The 22,350-nt window shown below is 43.4% G+C and overlaps 1 protein-coding gene across 2 annotated transcripts in view; it reads left to right on the forward strand.

Annotated features, from left to right (window-relative positions):
* The window catches only part of ADAM17 (ADAM metallopeptidase domain 17), a 41,814-nt gene extending 19,496 nt beyond the window's left edge, over positions 1 to 22,318 (forward strand). The window contains exons 7-19 of one of the 2 annotated variants that reach the window (XM_040224949.1): positions 1,461 to 1,550; positions 3,415 to 3,528; positions 5,077 to 5,221; positions 5,335 to 5,423; positions 8,007 to 8,159; positions 9,915 to 10,114; positions 11,108 to 11,211; positions 16,398 to 16,532; positions 16,661 to 16,791; positions 17,568 to 17,646; positions 18,628 to 18,716; positions 20,219 to 20,269; positions 20,594 to 22,313. In XM_040224949.1, coding sequence (XP_040080883.1) covers positions 1,461 to 1,550; positions 3,415 to 3,528; positions 5,077 to 5,221; positions 5,335 to 5,423; positions 8,007 to 8,159; positions 9,915 to 10,114; positions 11,108 to 11,211; positions 16,398 to 16,532; positions 16,661 to 16,791; positions 17,568 to 17,646; positions 18,628 to 18,716; positions 20,219 to 20,269; positions 20,594 to 20,944 — 1,731 coding nt within the window. In that variant the 3' untranslated portion in view covers positions 20,945 to 22,313. Of the gene's footprint in view, positions 1 to 1,460; positions 1,551 to 3,414; positions 3,529 to 5,076; positions 5,222 to 5,334; positions 5,424 to 8,006; positions 8,160 to 9,914; positions 10,115 to 11,107; positions 11,212 to 16,397; positions 16,533 to 16,660; positions 16,792 to 17,567; positions 17,647 to 18,627; positions 18,717 to 20,218; positions 20,270 to 20,593 lie in introns of both variants that reach the window. The other variant, XM_040224950.1, reaches the window with a different exon arrangement.
* Positions 22,319 to 22,350: the final 32 nt, after the last annotated feature.

The raw sequence follows: 22,350 nt of genomic DNA on the forward strand, positions 1-22,350 counted from the left end.
AAGTAATTATATTACGAGGGTAGTAGGAGTAGTGTGTGAAGTCACTATAGGTCTTGTTCCTAAGTAAGAAACTCTTTTAAAATTAATTTGTTTATTGGCTGTGCTGGTCTTGGTTGCTGTGCGGGCTTTTCTCTAGTTGCGGCGAGTTACTCTCCTGTTGGGATGCTTGGGCTTCTCATTGCTGTGGCTTCTCTTGTCAGGGAGTATAGATTCAACAGTTGGGTGCTCAGGTGTAGGGCTCAGCTGCTCCACGGCATGTGGGATCTTCCTGGATCAGAGATTGAACCTGTGTCTCCTGCATTGGCATGCAGATTCTTTTCCACCAAGCTACCAGGGAAGCCCAGGTATTCTTTCTTGAGAGGCTTCTTTTCTTAGTGTGGGTTTTGTATTAGGGGCTCTTAGTTTACTTCTTTGTTCATTACACCAGGAATATGAATATAATGGAAGGGCTTGTCTTAGAAATTGCATGTCTCTTTTTCTTTTGGCTGCTCTAGGTCTTTGTTGCTCAGTGTGGACTTTCTCTAGTTGCGACTTGCAGGCTCTAGAGCATGCGGGCTTCAGTAATTGTGGCACACAGGCTTAGTTACTGTGCAGCATGTGGGATCTTCCAAGACCAGGGATTGAGCCCGTGTCCCTTGCACTGGCAGGCAGGGTCCTAACCACTGGACCACATGGAATTCCTAGAAATTGCATTTCTTGGTCTTAGAGTTACCGTAAGCAAACAACAATTTCTTAGACCTGTAACATGCTTTGCAGTTGCCAGAACAAACCTCATTTACCCAGTTTGAACAGTAAAATCTTCTCTTAAGGAAAAGATAGGTAATGAGTATCTTGTTCCTACTGTAGTTTGAATCATACTTGGCTATTATACTGTCCCTCCTTCCTCAGTAATCTCTGTACTCTACCTCTCCCCCAATCCCCATCAGAGGACGGGAGAGAGGCGACATGGTGAGACCTCATTCCTGTTTCTGCCTCGTGCTTGGGTGCTGAACTTTGCCTAGGGAGGGTCTGGGATAGTGTCGGTGGTATGTGCCACTGCTCCTTACTACTTTCTGAAGGGTTTTTTTTTTTGAAGTATGTGGCAAGAGATAGAGGAAACAGAGTACTTCTTTGGGCTATTTTAGGTAAATTGACTATTAACTTTGATTTCCATAGTTGAGTGGCAGTTTTTGAAAAAAACCCATTACTTAATATTTCCATTCTTTATGCAGTTGATTACCTGAAATTGGGGGTTAATTGTGCAACTGCTTTATTCTGGTAACATTTTAAGTTTGAGGCTAGAAATACTTTGATAGAACTGTCAACATTAAGAGTAACATCCTAGTGTCAGTTTTTTTACTTGGTGAAACTTTTACAGTGGTATTTAAATTGATTTTTTTTTAAATCCCTGAACTTATATTAGACTGCAAAGAATGGTAAAATATACATGTCTTTCTCTTTCTCTCTTTTTATACACACAGATAGAGTTGATTGACAGAGTTGATGACATCTATCGAAACACTTCATGGGACAATGCAGGTTTTAAAGGTTATGGAATACAGATAGAACAGGTATTTTATCAAGGGATGTTTGTTATAATGTTCAACTAAGTTGCATGGTATAAATATTTGTCACTTGTATTAACAGCCCAGAAACTTATCTTCTACTTTAATCATGAATTAATATTCTGATATGACAGTGATTTTTATCTGATAAACTTAAGTGTTTTGATACTATTTATAGATTATGAAATATTCTGTTCTTAGGCTTCTTTTAGGCAGGAAACCTTATGCTACTAAGAGCTTTCCTTTTTTCTGCATTCATGGCCTTTTTTCTTCTGTGTTGCTTTACTTTTGATTATGCTTAATGTCTTTAGTTAGAATTCTAACACATTGTTGAAGCCTTAGAAAATTCATTCAAAAATGCTGTGTGTACATTTTCAAGGCATTTATACATATAGAACTATTAGATCTCTTTTCCTAAGAATCTTCTGAGTTCCTATCTGTTAATGATGTCCATCACTGATGTATTAATGTCATCCTAATTATATCACATAGTAAAAACTGTTCCAAATTGATAAGACTTGTTATTAGCAAGTATTCTGAAATTGGTTATTACTTTGGACAGACATTTTGACATGTAAATTAAGGAAATTATCTCTTTTATCAGGTTGTGTGTACTAAAGTAGCCATATTACAGGTCCTGTAGTGTAGAATAAAAAGAAAAAAGCTTTTGAAATCATGTATCATACTTTTAATAAATGTTACACTTGTATAGTACTTGTATAAAACTAAGAATTATTTTTCCCTTTTCCATTTTCTTTTACCCTTTTGCATTTCCTTTTAAAAGTTTTCATTTGAATAGGTAATATATACACATGGTACAAAAGCCAGTGAAAAGTAAGTCTCCTCAGCTCCCCGTTGTCAAGCCAGCTCCTTTCCCCAGAGACACCCCTGCCACTAGTTTCATCCATCTCTCTCCCCAGGGATGTTTCATGCATGCATAGCATGTGTTTGTCTGTGTATGGTATGTTGTACTCTTCTGCACCTCGCTTTTTCATTTCATGAGTATGTTGATGATTACCCCATTATGATAACAGTAAACGTGTCTTACTTGTTTAAAGTAGCTGCAACATATTTGAATTTTAGCAGACCAATAAATAAAGCTGCTTTTTGCTTTAGGAATTTGGAACCTGTTTGAAAAAAACTTGATGTGGTAGGAGATTAAGATACCAGCTTCTTTAATGATGATAGGTGGGTTGAGAATGTGGTTTAGATGTGCAGTCCCAGTGGTCTCCCACCTAGTTCATCCCAGAATGGACCTTGATCACCCAGCACCAGAGCTTCAGAGCCCACCCCAGAGAATTTACCACTCGGAGGGGTAGCAGACTGCAGTATCCCCTCTGTAGGCAGGCAGATCTGGAAGAGATGCCAGAAACAGTGAGCTGAGCATGACTTTGTTCCTTTCTGCGTTAGCCTTTGGAGATAAACCAACATCTCTCTTTTTTTTTTTTTTTAAAGTAGGATTAATATGAATTTGTGCTATATGTATAAGGAAAAACTCCCTTTTTTTTTAAACTTACATGTCTGTGGTGTGCAGAGCTGTACATCTCATTCTCATCTCTGAATCACTGGAATAAATGATTTTAGGCTTATGGAGCCTAGGTTTTTATTTTTTCCAACTAAATAAGAAATAAAAAGGAGTACACTTATAAATTTATAAATCATTCTTTGACATATTTTTCATACCATTTTGCTTCTCAGTTTCTTTTTAATCATTGGACATTAGAACTGAAGAATTTTATGGAATTTTGACTCTAAAACTTTTTTTTTTTAAGAATGGTCAATGGTCTTTTTTAGTTGAAACAATGCAGTATTATTTTAGTCTTGTGAACTTTTCTGAAGTGTTCTAAGTATTTTATCTCTTTAAGTATAGATTCGCATCCTCAAGTCTCCACAAGTGGTGAAACCTGGTGAAAGGCACTTCAATATGGCAAAAAGTTACCCAAATGAAGAAAAAGATGCTTGGGATGTGAAGATGTTGCTAGAGGTAGGTCATGGAACCCTGAGTGTGATACTGTTTAACACCATTCTGTGATTTCTAAAAATACGGGTCACGTCTGTGTTAATGAGGGGATGTCTTGGAGGTGGTGAGCACCAGGGTCAGCACACCCCAGCTGACCCAGCAGTGACCTCTTCCTCTGTCACTGGGCAGACAGCAAGGTGGACAGAACTGAAAGCGGAAATTGCTAGAAAGCAATGCTTAATGGTAAAATCGCTGCAAATCTAGTGAAGTAATGGGGCTTTAGGAAATAAATGGATATCCTCCTTACTCTAAATACATTTCTTAGACATGATTCTGTTAGTTCAGGTCTCTTTGAAGCTTATTAGTAGATCTCTGAGGTCAGTAATTACCAAATGGTATGAAAATGTACTAGATGGTAGAGGTGTAATGTGGAGATCTGAAAGTACTCTAGGAAATTTTAAATTTGTGTGTTTTTATTCTGGTAACTAAGGATAACATAAATATTGTATGCCATATGGATTCTTGTCTTGACAAGATTTATCATTTTTGTTCCCGGGTTTCTATCTATGGGCTTCCCTAGTAGCTCAGATGATAAAGCATCCGCCTGCAATGCAGGAGACACAAGTTTGATCCCTGGGTTGGGAAGATTTCCCTGGAGAAGGAAATGGCAACCCATTCCAGTATTCTTGCCTGGAGAATTTCATGGACAGAGGAGCCTGGCAGGCTACAGTCCCTGGGGTTGCAGAGTTGGACACGACTGAGCGACTAACACACACTCTGTCTATACCTTTGCTTTGCTGTAAAATGGCCTTCTGTGAAGTGATAGTATTTACCTTCTACTGTGTTGTTAAAGTGTTAGTTTCCCATGGTTGCTCTAACAGATTACCGCAAATTTAGCAGCTTAAAATCTGATGGTTTCTAGGCTGAGTCCACAGTGTGGCTCATCTGGATTCTCTGGTTAGAGTCTCACAAGACTGAAGTGAAGTCAGGTTTTCAAAGCTTGAGGGGAATTAAGGCTGCTATTAGTTTGAGATCCATAGAGTGCTGTTATCTGTGTAATACTACTTAGCCATGAAAGAGAATGAAATTTTGCTATCTGCAACAACAGGGATGGACGTATAGGGTCTTATGATAAGTAAATAAGTTAGAGAAGGATACTGTGTGACAGCATTTATCTATGCAATCCATAAATACAACAAACTAGTGAAGGTGGTGACAAAGAAATACAGATGCAGAGAATAAGTCAGTGGTTACCAGTGGGGAGAGGGAAAGGGCAGTATAGGGGAGGGGATGAAGAGGTGCAAACTGTTACGTATAAAATAAGCTACAAGGACACAACACGGGAGTATAGCCAGTATTTTATAACAACTGTAAATGGAGTATAACCTTTACAATGTAAATTACTATATTTTGTACATCTGTAACTTATGTCTATCAACTATACTTCAGTTTTTAAAAAATGTAAAAAAATGCAGTTGTACAGTATGGTAGTATTCTGGAATATTTAGTTGAAACATCTCTTAGTCTGATGTAACTGATAATCTAATTAAGAGCACTTTGTTTTTTTAAAAGCAATTTAGTTTTGATATTGCTGAAGAAGCATCTAAAGTCTGCCTAGCACATCTTTTCACGTACCAAGATTTTGATATGGGAACCCTTGGCTTAGCTTATGTTGGTTCTCCCAGAGCAAACAGTCATGGAGGTGTTTGTCCAAAGGGTAAGTTTTCCATTTGTTGTATGAAATATGTGGGAATAGCAAGGTGATTGGATTATAATATAATTGTGTCATCATAATTATTGAACAAGCCATTTGTTTCTTTTTTCCTGTAGCTTATTACAGTCCAATTGGAAAGAAAAATATCTATTTGAATAGTGGTTTGACCAGCACAAAAAATTATGGTAAAACCATCCTTACAAAGGTATGTTCTTCAATTTTTAAAAGAGTAGATTTTGAGTTTATTATAGTGGGACCTCAGCAGTTACATATTTATGTAGATGTTTTTAAAAGGTAATGCATACTGTTCTTTGTCTCTGCCTAAACAGATGTATGTTTTTAGTGACAAATATGAAAAGTATAAAGAAGAAAATGTTGTCAGCTGTCAAACTTCTTTTGAGACCTCTTAGTATTATTGTTTTTCCTAAAGACATTCTTTCTGGAGCCCGTCATCTACAGCTCCCGATAAAGGACTGCTATCCAGAACATATAAGGAGTATACTGAAAAGTCAAAAATAAAAAAATGAACAACCCAATTTTAAAATAGACCAAAGATCTTAATAAATACCTCAGCAAAGAAGATATACAGATAGCAAATAAACATAATGAAAAGATGCTCAACACTGTATGTTATTAGGCAGTTGCAAATCAAAACAAAGAGAGCCCCTTATAAAACTAATAGTATTGCTAATATCCAAAGTAGTGATAATACCAAATGCTAGTGAGGATGTGGAACAACATAAATTCTCATACATTGCTGGTGGAAATGCAAAATGGTATTAATGCAATCACTTAGGAAGACAGTGTGGCAGTGTCTCAGAAAAATAAACATACTCTGGTGTTACATTGGACCCAGCACCCTTAGTGTTTAGTCAAAGGAGTCCTCACAGAAACCTGACCGTGGATGTTTATAACAGCTTTATTAGTGATTGCCAAGACTTGGAAGCAACCAAGATGTCTTTCTGTAGGTGAATGGATAAACAAACGGGTACATCCAGATAATGGAATACTATTAAGCACTTTAAAAAACAGCTATCAAGTTATAAACACATGGAGGAACCATAAATGTATATTATTATTATTTTTTTTTTAGAGGCCAGGGATGCTACTAAACCGCCTATAATATACAAGACAGCACCACCACCCCCCAACAAGCACGCAAAATAATTGTCTGGCCCAAAGAGTTAATATATTAAATAGAAGAAGCCAATCTGTTTGATTCCATCTGTATGACATTCTGTAAAAGGCAAAGCCATGGGGGCAATAAAATGATGAGTGATTGCCAAGAGTGGAGGGAGGGATGAGTAGGTGGAATACAGAGGATTTTCTTTCGGGTGTTGAAACTATTCTGTATACTTTAATGATGGATATAAAACATGTGGGGACTTCTCTGACAGTCCAGTGGTTAATATTCTGCCTTCCAATGTAGGGGGTACACGTTCGATCCCTTGTCAGAAAGCTAAGATCCCACATGCCCCATGGCCAAAAAACCAAAACATAAAACAAGTAATATTGTAAAAAATTCAATAAAGACTTTAAAATAGTCCACATCAAAAATAATTTTTTTAAAAAAGAAAAGACATAATGTGTTTGCCAAAACCCGTAGAAAGTACAGCACAGAGCAAACCTAATATAAATTATGGACTTTGGTGAATTAAAAAAAAAAAGTGAAATGGGATGAAAGAACAAAATATGATAAGCAGTTTTTGGAAACTTTAATTTCCGAAATTGTTTTTATGGTGCTCCTTTACCTTTTTGGCATTACAGTGTCATCAGTGGTTTGATTTCAGGACATGTCTTCCAGAGTTTTTCTATTTAAGACACATGGAACCAAAAAATAAATTATTTACATGTTTTTTAAAGTGTTAGTCTGTTTTTTTTTTTTGAAGTGGATTAGAGAATCCACTAATGAATTTTTCCAAAGCATAGTATGGAATTACTTCCCCATATTGCACCTTTGGGATTTGAATACTTTTTTGCTAAAAATGCAAAGTTTTCTTTACTACCATTAACACTTGGAAATCTTCAACACATTGGTTTCAGAATTGGGACTCTTTGTTTTTTAAAAAAATATACAGTGTCTTGTAAAATATGTATAGATTTTTTTCATGTCCATGGAGTGATTTCCCCCCTCCTCCATCTCAGGGGAAAAAAAATCAGTAAATTGATATCTCATGCAGTTAAACATGGGAAAATTTTTAGCTTTACTGGCTAAATTTACTGTTCTATTCAGATAGAAATTCTCTGGTGATCTGATAGGTTCAGTACAATCCTTCAACTGGATTCTGAACAAAATCCTCTAGGTCATTAAGATTGTCATTGGACAGGAATTCAGTCACTGGGATAAGGAACATTGTTTTGCTATTCTTTAGTTGTCAAGATTTAACCTTCCCACCACACTTAGATCTAACGGGAGTGTGACTGAGATGAGGGGTGGGGGGCGGGGGCCTTGAGTGGTTGGTTGGTTGTTCTTTGGTTTATCAGTGCCGGCAGTTTTGGAATGGCCAGTGTTTGGTTCCTCATTGAGTGTTCCAGTCTATCTTTTAATTTATATTTTCTTACATTGATCTAAATTCATCCATGTAATACTACTTAACAGTATTCAATACAATCTCAAATATTCCATTTAATTTCTGTAACTGATAGAAGAAGTCATAGTCCAGCTGTTGCCCTGTTGTTGATCTGAATCTGACTGATCAGGTCCCATTTAAGAGAGCGGAGCCCACCTGGCCACAGCAGGTGATGGTTAAGTGTTAGGAAGTAATGTTTTCCCTGCGTGATCCTTCAGGAAGCTGACCTCGTTACAACTCACGAATTGGGGCACAACTTTGGAGCAGAGCACGACCCAGATGGTCTGGCAGAATGTGCCCCAAATGAGGACCAGGGAGGGAAGTACGTCATGTACCCCATAGCTGTGAGTGGCGACCACGAGAACAATAAGGTACGTGCCTTCTGGTGCTTTTGTTTTAAATGTGTTCAGGGAGGAAGAGATGATGCTGAATGATAATGAGAGCCCAGAAAAGTTTCCCACTTGTGCTGTAACCCATGGGGTCACAAAGCGTCAGACATGACTGAGTGACTGGACAGCAGCAGCTAGGGATGGAATTGCCCATCACCAAGTGCTGCGAAACATGGTCCCTCTAAGTCTGCTCATGTGGACTGTGTGTTGTCAAAGGTAATCATGTGTTGCTTTGAGCTGTATGGAAAGTTAATTGTTTAATGCCTTGCACTGGAATCCTAGTTTGCAGGGTCTGGTGGGCTTAGACTTTCACTTAAAATATTCTTTCATTTATAAGTGTATCATTCATATTAGCTCTACATTGCTTCATAATTTGCATGTTTTAATAAACTTTTGCAACAACATATGTAATTTGCCAGATGTAAGTGTCCTGTGGGTAAGGCGCTTGCCTTTCTGGTTTACATCTCTGTCTCTAGTGCTCATTCAGGGTACCTGGTATGCAGTAGATAATATTTACTTTGTCAAGTAAGTAGAGAGATCATATTCTGTTGAAGGTGTTTGGAATACTCGACACTCGTTGACTTGGGAAACAGCTTCAGAGACTTCCTGAGAGTGGCTGTGACTCACTTGCAGAGTCTAAACTGAAAGTTTTCATAGACGTCTGTCTGGTCCTTTTTCCTTTTTGCAAGAGAATGGGAAGTGGGGCTGAAAATTGCAAGCTTCTAACCGTGCCTTGGTCTTTCTGATGACCAGTGCCCACTCAGGAGCCCACTCAGAGTCTGCTCATTGCAACAAAAGACACTCCTATTACCTAGGAAATTGTGGAGGTTTCAGGAGCTCTGGGCCAGGAGCTGTGGCCAGAGACGAGTGTATGTTCTATACTGTCTTATGACGGTCTTGTGCTCTGCTCCTCAGGGGTCTATGGCGCTTGTCTGGGTGGCAGATGCAGCCATTGTAGTCATTTGCAGACTGTGGAGGCCCTACCTCTAAAAGTACTCAGGCTGAGTTTTACCCAGATCTTGTTCTGCTTTTCTTGATATTTTCAAATTGTTTGGGAGCTGGACTCTGTTTTAGAGCATCAGGAAAAATGCCCAAATGTAGGTCATTTCTATGGTTTTGCATATCAAGTGGACAAGCTAGGAGTCAGCTGTAGCAACTCAAACTTAAGATCTTGGGAACCCATGAAGACGTTTAGGTAATAATTTGGGACTTAATCTTTTAATAGACTATATATACACACACACGTATGTAGTATCACACTTCTTACTAAACTCAGCTGTTAAAACACTTTAAACATGGATGACTGATGTAAATTCAGGGAATTAGAGCAGATGTGTTCTGCAGGCCTGGATCATTGTATCTAGGAAGACAGGGTAAAGGGGTCTGCCTGGTTCTCAGTGTCCCTGCGGTGGGGCCACTCTCGGCCACTAAGTCACTGAGCTTAGACTGGTGACTCTCTGCTCATGCCCGACTGGTGGAGGTGTTTGGTCTCAGCATTTGTGTAGCTTACTTTCCTGTGAAGAATTTTAGGCTCTTCACCAAATTCACATAATGTTTCTAGCCTCCTGCAGAGGAAGGTGCCATGCAAATGGCATTTAAAGGCAACAGTGAACCTGAAAAGCCTTCAAGCTAGTTCTAGTTGTGGCTTTTGCGTTAGTTTGTCCCTGGAGAATAAGCACAAACACTACCTGAATTTTTATGTTATCTTGGGTCCTGTGTGGCCTTTTTTCTCTTAAGATGTTTTCAAACTGCAGTAAACAGTCCATCTATAAGACCATTGAAAGCAAGTCCCAGGAGTGTTTCCAAGAACGCAGCAACAAAGTGTGCGGGAACTCCAGGGTGGACGAGGGCGAGGAGTGCGACCCCGGCATCATGTACCTCAACAATGACACTTGCTGCAACAGCGACTGCACACTGAGGCCAGGTGTGCAGTGCAGGTGAGGGGTGCGGCATGGCAGGTGTTCGGATGCCTAATGAGGGATCTCCAAAACGTTGGGCTGAAAACGCAGGGCCTTTAGAAGCATTAGAGGGCCTGTGAAAGTGTGTGTCTACCCCTGTACAGCAAAAAAAAAAAAAAAAAAAAATGTTTTCTGGAAAGCAGTTTGACATTCCATGACAAATCCTCGGTCTTGCATCCTCTCTGCTGTAGTGATGCCGTAGTACAGAGAATCCTAAGGAAGCAGAGATTACGGATGACTTAGCAAGGAGGTTTATGGCCACATTTCTTCATAACGACAGTCCTGGGACATAAACTCATTACTGTGTATCTGTGCTGTATAGCCTTAAAGAATGCTGTTGAATCACAGAAACCAAATGTGGAAGAAGGTTTAGTTACAAACCTCTAACTTGTTACAGGTTACAAGTTAGAAGTCTTATATTTCCATTTTTAATGTCCCGTGCCTGGCTTAGAAGTAGAGGGGGTAACTTTATGGCAGATTTAACTGTATACAGTGCATATTAACACTGTAAATACTGACCAGGCTGCCTAGTTTCTTGACTACTGATTGCCTTGTGGGGTTGGTTTTTGTTTTTGTTTTTTTGCTTTAACTTTTGGCTGGGTCATGCGGCATGAGGGATCTCAGTTCCCTAACCAGGGATGGAAAACTGACGCACCCTGCATTGAGAGGTCACTGGACCACCAGGGAAGTCCCTTTAAAAAAGAAGTCCCTTAAGAAAAAAATGTATTAAGTGAATGAAAACCAAGGACACCAAGGTATTTTAAAAGATGAGTCAGTGTGGACCACTCTGCTGCCCGTGTCTGCATCAGGAAGGGCAGAGGGACCGTGTCCAGTGGTGCCAGCACCTGGGAGTCTGTGCAGGAGTGGGTGGCCTCAGGAGACTTTGCCCTGCCCTCTCGGGGCCTGAGGCATGACCATAGTGTGAGCTGTGAAGCTGGCCGTTGACTTGGACTGTGTGCTCTTCCTCTGCAGTGATAGGAACAGTCCTTGCTGTAAAAACTGTCAGTTCGAGACGGCCCAGAAGAAGTGCCAAGAGGCCATTAATGCTACTTGCAAAGGCGTGTCTTACTGTACAGGTATGTCCTCTTGGTTCAAGAATAATTTGTTCAGACGGGTATGCCTGCATTTGAAAGCAGAGTTGGGTTTCATTCAGATGACTCGAACCTTTTACCTCACGGACAGAGTTGAGTTGATCGCAGCACGCTTCGCATTGGTCACTGCAAGACCTGTGAGCATTCACTTCCATTCTCCTTTCTCTCATAGGCATCAGCTTTAGTGTCTTTGATATTTGCCTGGATAGGTGTATGTCCTTGAGGTAGTGTTATTTTTTGTTGCTGTTGTTGTTGAGTCGCTAAGTTGTTTGTCCAGCTCTTTGTGACCCCATGGACTAGTTTCTTGACTAGTTTCTAGGCTCCTCTGACCATGGAATTTCCCAGGCAGGGATGCTGGAGTGGGTTGCCATTTCTTCCTCCGGGGATCTTCCTGACCCAGAGGCTGAAGCTGCATCTCTGTGTCTCCTGCATTGGCAGGCAGAGTCTTTACCACTGAGCCACCTGGGAAGCCCGTTATTTTTCTGTACATTTAAAAACTATATATTTATTTATTTGGCTGCACTGGGTCTTAGTTGCAGCATGTGGGCTCTAGTTTCCTGACCAGGGATCAAATTCATGGCCCCCTGCAGTGGAGCACAGAGTCTTAGCCCACTGGACTACCAGGGAACTCTCTACATGTGTGTTTTTAATGTGCTAAAATGATACTCTACATTAGATCGTTTTTGAAAACGCAATGCCACGTTTTTACGATTGTGTTTTCTATTGCTTTGTATTTCTGTGTTGTGTCTAGTTCATTGTTTTGGGCCCTTGCTGGGTTTCCAGTGATTTACTGTGATATACTGTGTTTGCTTATCTGTTCACCAAGCAATAGCCGCTAGGATTTCTCTCCTAATACTGCCTGTAGGACCACACTGGGCATCCTCACACGTCTCCTTTGGGAGCCGTGAGGGCTTCCTGGGTGCATAGGGAAGCATGGAATTGCCCAGTCGTGGAGGGTGGCGCTCCAGTGGTCTCTGGAACAGCAGTATGGGTTGGTCAGTGTCACCGTGTGGCGTCCAGGCTCCTGTATTCTGATGTCCTTGTCAACACACCGTATTATGCAGCTCTTTTTTGCCAGTCTGAGTGTAAAGTGATTTCTTCTCCTTACTTACATTTTTCATGAACATCTGTATATTTGCTAGCTATTTAGATTTCTTCTGAACATAATTAGTTCATTTATTTGGTCCATTTATAAAAAGTGGGTTTAATTTTTGCTATTATTGATTTGGAGGAGTTCTTTCATGATAATCTATCTGGTTTAAATACTGCATATGCCTTTCTCCTATCTGTTGTCCTTTTGGAACAGAAATCTTTCACTTAAATTTGTCGTTTTGTTTCTGTATGTGCGTGTGTATTTTTTGAGTTGTGTGCAGACGGGTATGCCTGCATTTGAAAGCAGAGTTGGGTTTCATTCAGATGACTTGAACCTTTTACCTCATGGACAGAGTTGAGTTGATCACAGCACACGATCATTACAAAGATATTTTCCACAGTTGGTTCTGTTAGCTTCATAATTTTATCTTTCACCTTCAGGACTTTAATCTATCTGGAGCTAGTTTTAAGATTATCTGTATTGATTGTCAATATTCCCTGTAGTTTTGTCAGTTATTCCTTTCAAAACTCTCCAAGCTGTGTTATCAGGTACATGTTCTCCACATCTTCTTGGTCTTGCTATTCCTTCATCACTATGTAATGCTCCTTTCTGATTTAATTTTTTTTTTTAATTTTTGAAATTTTTATTGGAGCACAGTTGACTTAACAGTTGTGTGTGTTCTAGGCACACAGCAGAGTGAAACAGTTACGCACATACTCTTTCAAATTGTTTTAACATTCAGTTTGCTATCTGTGTGGTTGTGGTATCCTTCCTATTTGTCTGGTGTATCTATCCCGTCTTATATTTTTAAATTTATATATCCTTTGGTTGCTTGGCTTGTTTTTTGTAACAGTTTATTGAGAGATAATAAGCATATCATACCACCTGTCTACTTGAAGTGTAAGTTCAGTGGTTTCTAGTAGATTCATGTTTGTGCAGCCACCTACCAGTCAGTTTTCATTGCCTCAGAAAGAAACCCAGACCCTTTAGCTATCATTTCAAATCTCCTCATTCTCTCAGCTCTAGACAACCACTACTCCACTTTCTATTTCGATGGATTTGCCTAATCTGGATGTTTCATGTAAATAGAATCATAAATATGTGTGCTGCTTTCAGAATGCTTTCAAGATTTATCCATGTTTAGCATGAATCAGTCCTTCATTTATTTTTATTGCTGAATAACATTCCATTGTATGGATATATCACATTTTCTTATTCATTCATCAATTAATGGATTTTGGATTGTTGCTGCTTTTTGGCTGCTGTGAGTAATGCTGCTATGCAGATTTGTGTACAAGTTTTTGTGTAGACTTAGGTTTTTACTTCTCATGTGTCTGTGTCTATCCAGTTGTAGAATTGCTGGGTCCTGTGGTACATCTGTTTAATCCTTTGAAGAACTACCAGGCTGTTTTCCAAAGTGACTGCACTGTTTTACATTTCCACCAGCATGTGTGAAGGTTCCAATTTCTACAAATCCTCACCAGTGCTTGTTGTTATTTGTCTTATTTTTTTGGCCGCTGCAAGATCTTAGTTCCCCGACCAGGGATCAAACCCGTGTCCCCTGCAGTGGAAGCACAGTCTTGACCATTGGACTGCCAGGGAATTCCCCCATCTTTCTGATCACAGCCATCCTAGTGGATGTGAAGTTTTATCTCACTTCGATTCTTCCTTCAGCTTTTAATGTTACTCATTAAAAGTGCATTTTGTGTTACTCATGATTCAAACATTCTGTGATCTGTCAGTATCACATCAATTTGTCACATATCAGGAGCCTGGATATCTCAGTCAACCTTTAAAAAACACTTTCTGGCTATGCTCAGTGGTAGTCTTTACTGTAATAACCAGTTTCAGGAAGGTGCTTTCTTTTTAAATAACGTGTAAAACAATTTGAGAGTCCCTTGGACTGCAAGGAGATCCAACCAGTCCATTCTAAAGGAGATCAGTCCTGGGTGTTCTTTGGAAGAACTGATGCTAAAGCTGAAACTCCAGTACTTTGGCCACCTCATGTGAAGGGTTGACTCACTGGAAAAGACTCTGATGCTGGGAGGGATTAGGGGCAGGAGGAGAAGGGGACGACAGAGGATGAGATGGCTGGATGGCATCACCGACTCGATGGACGTGAGTTTGAGTGAACTCCGGGAGTTGGTGATGGACAGGGAGGCCTGGCGCGCTGCAGTTCCTGGGGTCGCAAAGAGTCGGACACAACTGAGCAACTGAACTGAAAACAATTTGAAAAAAGATTTCCTTATCAAAGAGACTTTTGTTCTCGTATTTATATGAAGTAGCAGCAGCATCACCTGGGCTCCTGTTAGAAATGCTCTGGCCCCTCCCTGGGCCTCTTGCACCAGCCACTCTGTGGACAGAGCCCAGTGCTCTGTCACGGCATCCCCTGGGGGACCCCAGTACCTGCTCCTTAATTATTTTCCTGTGCATCTTCATGCTCTGATTTTAATCTTTTAAGAGCAGATGTTCAACAAAAGCATTTTTTTTTTGGATCTGCTGAGAGCAGCATGACGTAAATATGGTGACAGTACAGAGTATAACCCTGTGCTGAACTTGCTGTCCTTTTTCCAGAGCTTGCTTTCAGTGGGGGTGAGTTTTCTGTAAGACAGTCTTGTTGACGCTTTGAATGCCCAGCACGCGTGACACATTTTTATAAAATCAGAGGCAAAGGTTAACAGCCTAAGTGTGTCATCTGCGTTAGGTAGTTAAAGTCTGCTTCTGTGGGGAAAAGGGCAGAGTCCTTTAAGTTCACAGACCTTTAAGTCTGAATTCTTTTGATTCACTTGGGGGCTTTCCCTGATGGCTCAGCTGGTAAAGAATCTGCCTTCAATGTGGTAGACCTGAGTTTGATCCTTGGGTTGGGAAGATCCCCTGGAGAAGGGAAGAAAGGCTACCCACTCCAATATTCTGGCCTGGAGAATTCCATGGACTGTATAGCTCATGGGGTCGCCAAGAGTTGGACATGACTGAATGACTTTAACTTTCATTCCTCACTTGAAAACCCAGGCCTATGGTGTCTTCATACAGTTGTTTTTCTCTTCTCTTTTAGCGTGGACTTTTAACTGCTTGTGTTTCTCATTTTCCAGAATGAATCACTCATTTCACCCATTCTCCCGAATGTAACATTTTTGGGTGGCTTTTCTTTGTCCTTAAGAATCATTGATTCTTTCAAGAAATACCTGTGGTTTACCTACAGTGTGACAGGACTGGACATAGATTGATTCATTCATAGATTTGGGTTTTGCTCTCATAGAGCTTACCAGTCTGGTGGTCAGAAACAGAAAAGAACCACAGATAATCAGACGGATGCACACTGGAAGAGGTGCTGTTGGGGGGAGGCGGCGTGCAGTGATGGGGCCTCACAGATACTCAGATGCACACTGGAAGAGGTGCTGTGGGGGGAGGCGGCGTGCAGTGATGGGGCCTCACAGATACTCAGATGCACACTGGGAGAGGTGCTGTGGGGGGAGGCGGCGTGCAGTGATGGGGCCTCACAGATACTCAGATGGATGCACACTGGAAGACGTGCTGTGGTGGGGAGGCGGCGTGCAGTGATGGGGCCTGATGGGGGTGAGGGGCCTCCAGCGGAGGTGTGGTCCTCAGGTTGTCTGGGGGAGGAGATGCTTGAGAGAAAATGTAAAGGGTGAGGAAGGCCAGCCTGGCCTCCTGAAAGAGGGAGACAAGAACCCTCTGAGCACTGAGCAGCATGTGTTAAGGTTCTGAGGTGAGAGGAGTGGAAGAAAGTGAAGAAGGGTGGCCGTGGTGGTGGGCGTGTGGGCTGGGGAGGGCTGTGGGCAGGAGGCCCTCTGGGGGAGTGTGCAGTCAAGTCAGGGCTCACAGGCGTCTTTTATTAGTGGCAGTAGTAGGGATCTGTTTTACATACATGTTTCATACGCACGTTTTGTTCACTACAAAGAGGTAAAAAAGCAGGATACCTGGAACGAGTAGGTACTGTTGGAGGCAAGGCCGCGGGGCTGAGTGGACACTGGGCAGCGTAGTGCTTGGCGCGGGGCTCTCCAGCTCCCGATGGAGCAGGTCCGGGTGACTCATGGTGACTGTGTGCCCCACGCTGTAGGTAACAGCAGCGAGTGCCCGCCTCCTGGAAACGCCGCCGATGACACCGTGTGCCTGGATCTCGGCAAGTGTAAGGACGGCAAGTGCGTGCCCTTCTGCGAGCGCGAGCAGAGGCTGGAGTCCTGTGCGTGTAATGGTGAGTGCGTGTCCAAGGCAGGAGGGGTGGCGGTGGCCCTTGCCTGCCAGCCCGACCCCGCCCTTGGGGGCTCAGCAGGGTCGGGGCAGCAGAGGACCGCGTGCATGTGAGGCCCTGCCCCGTTTCAGAAACCGACAACTCGTGCAAGGTGTGCTGCCGGGACCCCTCGGGCCGCTGCGTGCCTTACGTCGACGCCGAGCAGAAGAACTTGTTTTTGAGGAAGGGCAAGCCCTGTACAGTAGGCTTCTGTGACATGAATGTGAGTATTTATTTATGTACAGTATTTATTCATGTGATGTTTTTGTTTTGTAAGTGCTTGGCTTTGCAAATGGAAGGAAATCATAACACAGACGGTGCCACGTCTGACCACTGTCCGTGAGAGTCCAGGTAGGTTCCATGGGTGTTTCTGGAGACCGCACCGGCCCTGGGGGCTTCATGCTAAAGCTGGTTGCTTTCAGGCAGTGAGTCCCACTTACATACTCTTCTTGCCTGGAAAATCCCATGGACAGAGGAGCCTGGTAGGCTACAGTCCATGGGGTTGCAGAGTTGCACAGGACTTTCCTTCCCACTTGGTTTTCTGGGCTAATTGTAAAACTCATGCTGCAGAACTGTGGGCTCTGACCTTGAAATGGGTACAGAGTAGGTAGGAACGACCTGTCGGCAGCCTTCGTCAGATCCTTGTGCTCCTCACAGAAACAGAACTATCCCGGCACACTCACAGAAGAGGGTTGCTAGGGGCTTGGGAGCCTTCTGCAGGCTGTCTGGTTGTGTGTGTGTGTGTGTGTGATCAGCACAGTCTTTACTGGAATTGCCCCATCTTTAACAGACTGGTTTTCTCAAGTTTGTCTTCTGGTGACTCTAAGTTCACTTATAAAAATGGACTTTAGGTCCCCATTTCAGTGTCACAGGTGGGTCTCTTGGGCTGTTTGGTTTCAGTGGATCCTTTTTCACGTTAGTTATGTTTTAACATGAAGGAAGCCATGTTCCTTCTAAATGCATGGCCCTCGAAGTAACACCTGACGTTTTTGTCCTCAGGGCAAATGTGAGAAGCGAGTGCAGGATGTCATCGAGCGTTTCTGGGAGTTCATTGACAAGCTGAGCATCAATACTTTTGGTATGTGGTTTCCTGGGCGGGAGGCTGCTTAGAACTGAGGTGACTTCCCTGACAATGTTAGAAAGTGTGTTTCAGACTGATATGCCCGAATCCTGCAGTGGGCTCCCCTGGTGGCTCAGTGGGTAAGGAATCCTTCTGCGATGCAGGAGACCCAGGTTTGATCCCTGAGTTGGGAAGATCCCCTGGAGAAGGAAATGGCAATCCACTCCAGTATTCTTGCCTGGAGCATCCCATGGACGGGGCAGCCTGGCGGGCTACAGTCCCTGGGGTCACAAAGAGTCAGACACAACTGAGCGACTAACAGTCCTTCAATAGAGGATGGAAATAGTCACCACTTACGTTCTGAAATGACTTTGTTGGCTAAAAAAAAAAAAAAAATGGACTTACAGGTCTGCACCTGTATAACATGGATACACAGATTTTCAGACAAGGGAAGAGAAAGTACAGACTGCTTCACTGGAAATGCACTCTTGACAGCATAAGCATGCATCAGATTGTAGACTGCAAGCTGTAGATTGCCAGAATCCTGTGTGATGTGAGAATCATCTATTTACAAGTGGGTCTCAGATTTTCCAGAAGTGAGGATGCACACTGGCTCCTCTAGGGTGCATAATTGAGTTTAGTCCCAGAAATAACGACAGTGCCGACAGCTGCAGCACTGTCTTGGCGAGCATCGTTCCTAGTAGGAGCCGCCTCCAGCAGGAGCCCCCTGCGGCGTCCTGCTGGGGACAGGTGGGCTGCCCCGTGATGTGACGTGTCCTCCACAAGTGCGTTGGGCCTTTCTGGGGAGAGCGCCCGTGTGTGGGGAGGTGCTTGGGTCTTGCGTGGGTGGCATGGGTCTGGCCTCTCAGTGCCAGCTCCGTCGCGGTACCCAGCCAGCAGTCTGTGCCTCGACACCTGATGATACTCTAAGCTTACAACCGCTGCTTTTCGACTTCTGAGTCCTTGCTCAGGACATTCACTGTTTGGAACTGTTCACAGGGAAGTTTCTAGCAGATAACATCGTCGGTTCCGTCCTGGTTTTCTCCTTGATATTCTGGATCCCTTTCAGCATTCTGGTCCATTGTGTGGTAAGTCACCAGTTTTTAAGTAATTGAAACATTTTGGAGCACTTCCAACCATAGAGCTGGTTTGAAAAGAAAATTTATTCTTAGAAAACTCTGACCAGTTTCTAATGACTTTTTTGGTGTTAGCCCTAGGAAAGCATATCTTGTTACAAGACTAAATTTTTAAAAACGGTGTTTTTTGTGTGTGGCTGTTTTCTTCTCGTGTGTAATTTCTGAGGAATTTTATACTTTCTAAGCACCAGAGACTGTTCAGCTGGACTTGCCTGGACTTGAGTGGAGCTGCGGCCGAGCACTTTCAGGCTGTTGTCACAGCACAGATGGCAACCAGCAGCCGTCCAGAGACGCTGCCCCGTCTCATCCAGGGTCCCAGCAGCACCGTTTGGGGTGTTCGGATCCTTCCCTGTGAGGACACGGAGCAGTCGTTTGGTTGTTCAAGACGAGTAACAGCTAACAAGCTTGGTTGCACTTTGAGAAGCTCCAGTACTTTATAAGTTTTCTTATAAATCCATTCTCCTTGCTTCTGTGGGAAAGTGAAGATCTGTCTGCTGTGCAGAGACGAGGCGCTCAGACCCAGGCTTGCAGGCCTTGGCTCTGAAAGCCCTGAGCAGGGTGCCTCCCGCGAGCATGTGGGAGGTTCCGGTGCAGGGAACTCTCAGGTCATCGTGGCCCCGGCCACCTTCCCTCGCGGCGGTCTTGTGACAGTTCTTCCTCAGGTTGCTGGGCCTGAGGAAACCTCTGCTCAAGCCCCGCTCTGTAAAAGAGCTGAAGCTCTGACACACGGCGACAGTGCCGTCCACTATGGAGGCCTGACCTTAGATTTCTGAGCAGAGCTGCCGACAGGAGGGCGGGCAGTGGGCTTCCAAGCACAGAAGATGGTCGGGGCAGTCAGGCCTGGGCTCGGCCTCCTGCCTCGTCCGTGGTCACCTGTCACTAGTCAGCTCCAGACAGGGAGCAGGGTGGCGGGGGACCGTGTGTCCAGCCTTCCAGAGTATGACCTGAGGGCCAGTTTGGGACTTGAGGCCTAGGTCCTCTCAGAGTTTGGGCCACAGAAGCTCAGGACACGCTGAGAAGAGTACTGAGGCTGGGGGGGTCTCGGGCACTTTGAGGTCAGTGCCAAGTGAGGCCGTGGGCACTGCCCCTCCGCCTCCTAGGGCTGCCCTTAGGGTCACCCTTGTCTCTGAGTGCTGAGCATGCACGGAGGTGCCCTGGTTGTTCCTGCCCAGGGTGTGGGGCAAGTCTGTCAGAAAAATGGCACTTAAACCTTGCCTGTTTCTGCAGTTAATGCCAAAAAACATACTTCCTTCAAGTGTAAGAGGAAACACTTGTGGCAGAGCCCCTCAAGCTTGAGTAGAACTCACATTCTCATCTGTTGGACCTGCTCCCTCTTCCTACAACTCAAGCTCTAAGCTAGCCCTTCACTTACAGTACTATTAGGAGGGGCTTAGGAGGACGGAGCCTCTACTGAGCAGGCTGTAGGAATGATCCCGCTCTTCTTGTCTTTCTAGGATAAGAAACTGGATAAGCAGTTTGAGTCTCTGTCTCTGTTCCACCCCAGCGTAAGTATCTCACACAAAAGGAAGTCATTTTCGGTTGTGTTTGGAGGCCTGCTAAGCAGACACCTTCACTGGCCTCCCCAGCTGCGGCTTCTTTGACTGGAGGGCCGTCTTCTGGCAGGCAGGATGTGAACGTGAATTCTCTTGGAGGTGACCTTTTTGTCAGTTGCTTGGATGGAGACTGACACTACAGAGGAGCGCCGCTCTGCCCTCCCCTGCTGTTTTAATTGCTTCTGAGGGTGCTTTCCTCAGAAGGTGGGTGGGGATCAGGGTGCTGATGGGTGCGGCCATCTGGTGGGGCTCACCCCCTGCCCCGTGTCTCTCCAGAACGTCGAGATGCTGAGCAGCATGGACTCGGCCTCGGTGCGCATCATCAAGCCCTTTCCTGCGCCCCAGACCCCTGGTCGCCTGCAGCCCACCTCCGTGATGCCCCCTGCGCCCTCTGCGCCCCTGGCCCCGAAGCTGGACCACCAGCGGATGGACACGATCCAGGAGGACCCGAGCACGGACTCGCATGCTGACGAGGATGGCTTTGAGAAGGATCCCTTCCCAAATAGCAGTGCAGCTGCCAAGTCGTTCGAGGACCTTACGGACCATCCGGTCACCAGAAGTGAAAAGGCCTCGTCCTTCAAGCTGCAGCGTCAGAACCGCGTGGACAGCAAGGAGACCGAGTGCTAGTCCCAGCCACATACTGGGCTCTCTGACTAACGGGACAGAATATTTTTTAGGGACTTGACCCCAAATCACTGCATATTTTTTGTGAAGATTTGGGAGAAATAAGGAAGTGACTTCACAGCAGATGCTGGTCATGTGTTTGGACTTCCTTGGCATACGTAATACTGGTGTGGCCAGGCCCTTTTCCTGTGGAGAGGTAAGGTGAATCTGGCTTACTTTGAGGCTTTCAGGTTTCAGTTTTTTGATCTTTAAAGTATCCTTCAACCTGTGGTGCAAAAGCAGAAACTATGGCTGGATTAGGTTATGAATATTTACGTTTTTGTAAATTAACTTTTTACATTGAGAACAGCACTGATTAGGGAGACGATCAGTTTCTTTTTTAAATACACTGTAATTACCTGGTGAACATAGGCATGTAGTGGTTTTGTGTGAGGGTAAACAGACACAGATTTACTTTTTGCCTTCAAGACAAAGGGAGATAAAACCAGCAAGTTACACATTATCTCCAAAATGTGGGTTCTGTTTCTAGATAGTTCTAGGTTAATACCTAGAACTTGTAACAGAAGAAGGGAATTACACTATAAGAAATAAGTTAGGTTAATGTTTCTTCTAAATTGTTAGAATTTCTAATTTCTAGAATTGAAACAGTCTAGCTTATAGTGAAGGTTACAAATTATAGCCAAATGAATCTACAAAATCCTGCCAATGGTTTTGGACCCTAGTTAGCTGGGCAGTTTTTCTGTGTTAAGTATCTTCACATGTCAGCACTGTTACCATGCTCTTAAAACATCTGCCATTCAGAAAACCTGAACTACTTCAGAGTAAGGGTATGGTTGCCTCTGCTCAAACACTAGTGGCCAAGAGGGTATGAGAGATGGTTCTTGCCAAAGGAACGGGGTGTGATGTGGTGGCCTGGGGCTTTCTACCCACACAACTGACTTCTAAGAACCCTTGGTATTCACCTGTGTTCATTCTTGATCTAGTGCTTCAGTAATGTCTGCGTTTACTATGTGAAGGATAAAAACCATCAGGCTGAATTCTGATCTGCTTTAAAAGCTTTTTTCCCCTGCTGAGTTCTGAAATGTGCTCACCAGCCAACACATTTTAACTGAGATAACTTGTAAGCTTTGAGGGCAATCATCCAAACCTGTGACAAATCGTATCTTTTTTTCTAAGGACGTTTGTTACGCAGATACCTGTTACACTAATACTTGAACCTGTACCTTATGGTATTTGCTGTCTCTAACCAGTCATGATATTCTTACATTGTAGTTACACTTCTGCAATCGGATAGGTGAGTGGGGTGTGTGGGTATATGTATGAGTGAATGTAAGAAAACCATTTTTTTATAAAATTGTGACTTTTTAAGAAACAAAACTGTCTTTACCTTTTTTTTTCCACTTATTAAC

This window comes from Oryx dammah, unplaced genomic scaffold (assembly GCF_014754425.2).
Source record: "Oryx dammah isolate SB20612 unplaced genomic scaffold, SCBI_Odam_1.1 HiC_scaffold_25, whole genome shotgun sequence".
NCBI lineage: Eukaryota > Metazoa > Chordata > Mammalia > Artiodactyla > Bovidae > Oryx > Oryx dammah.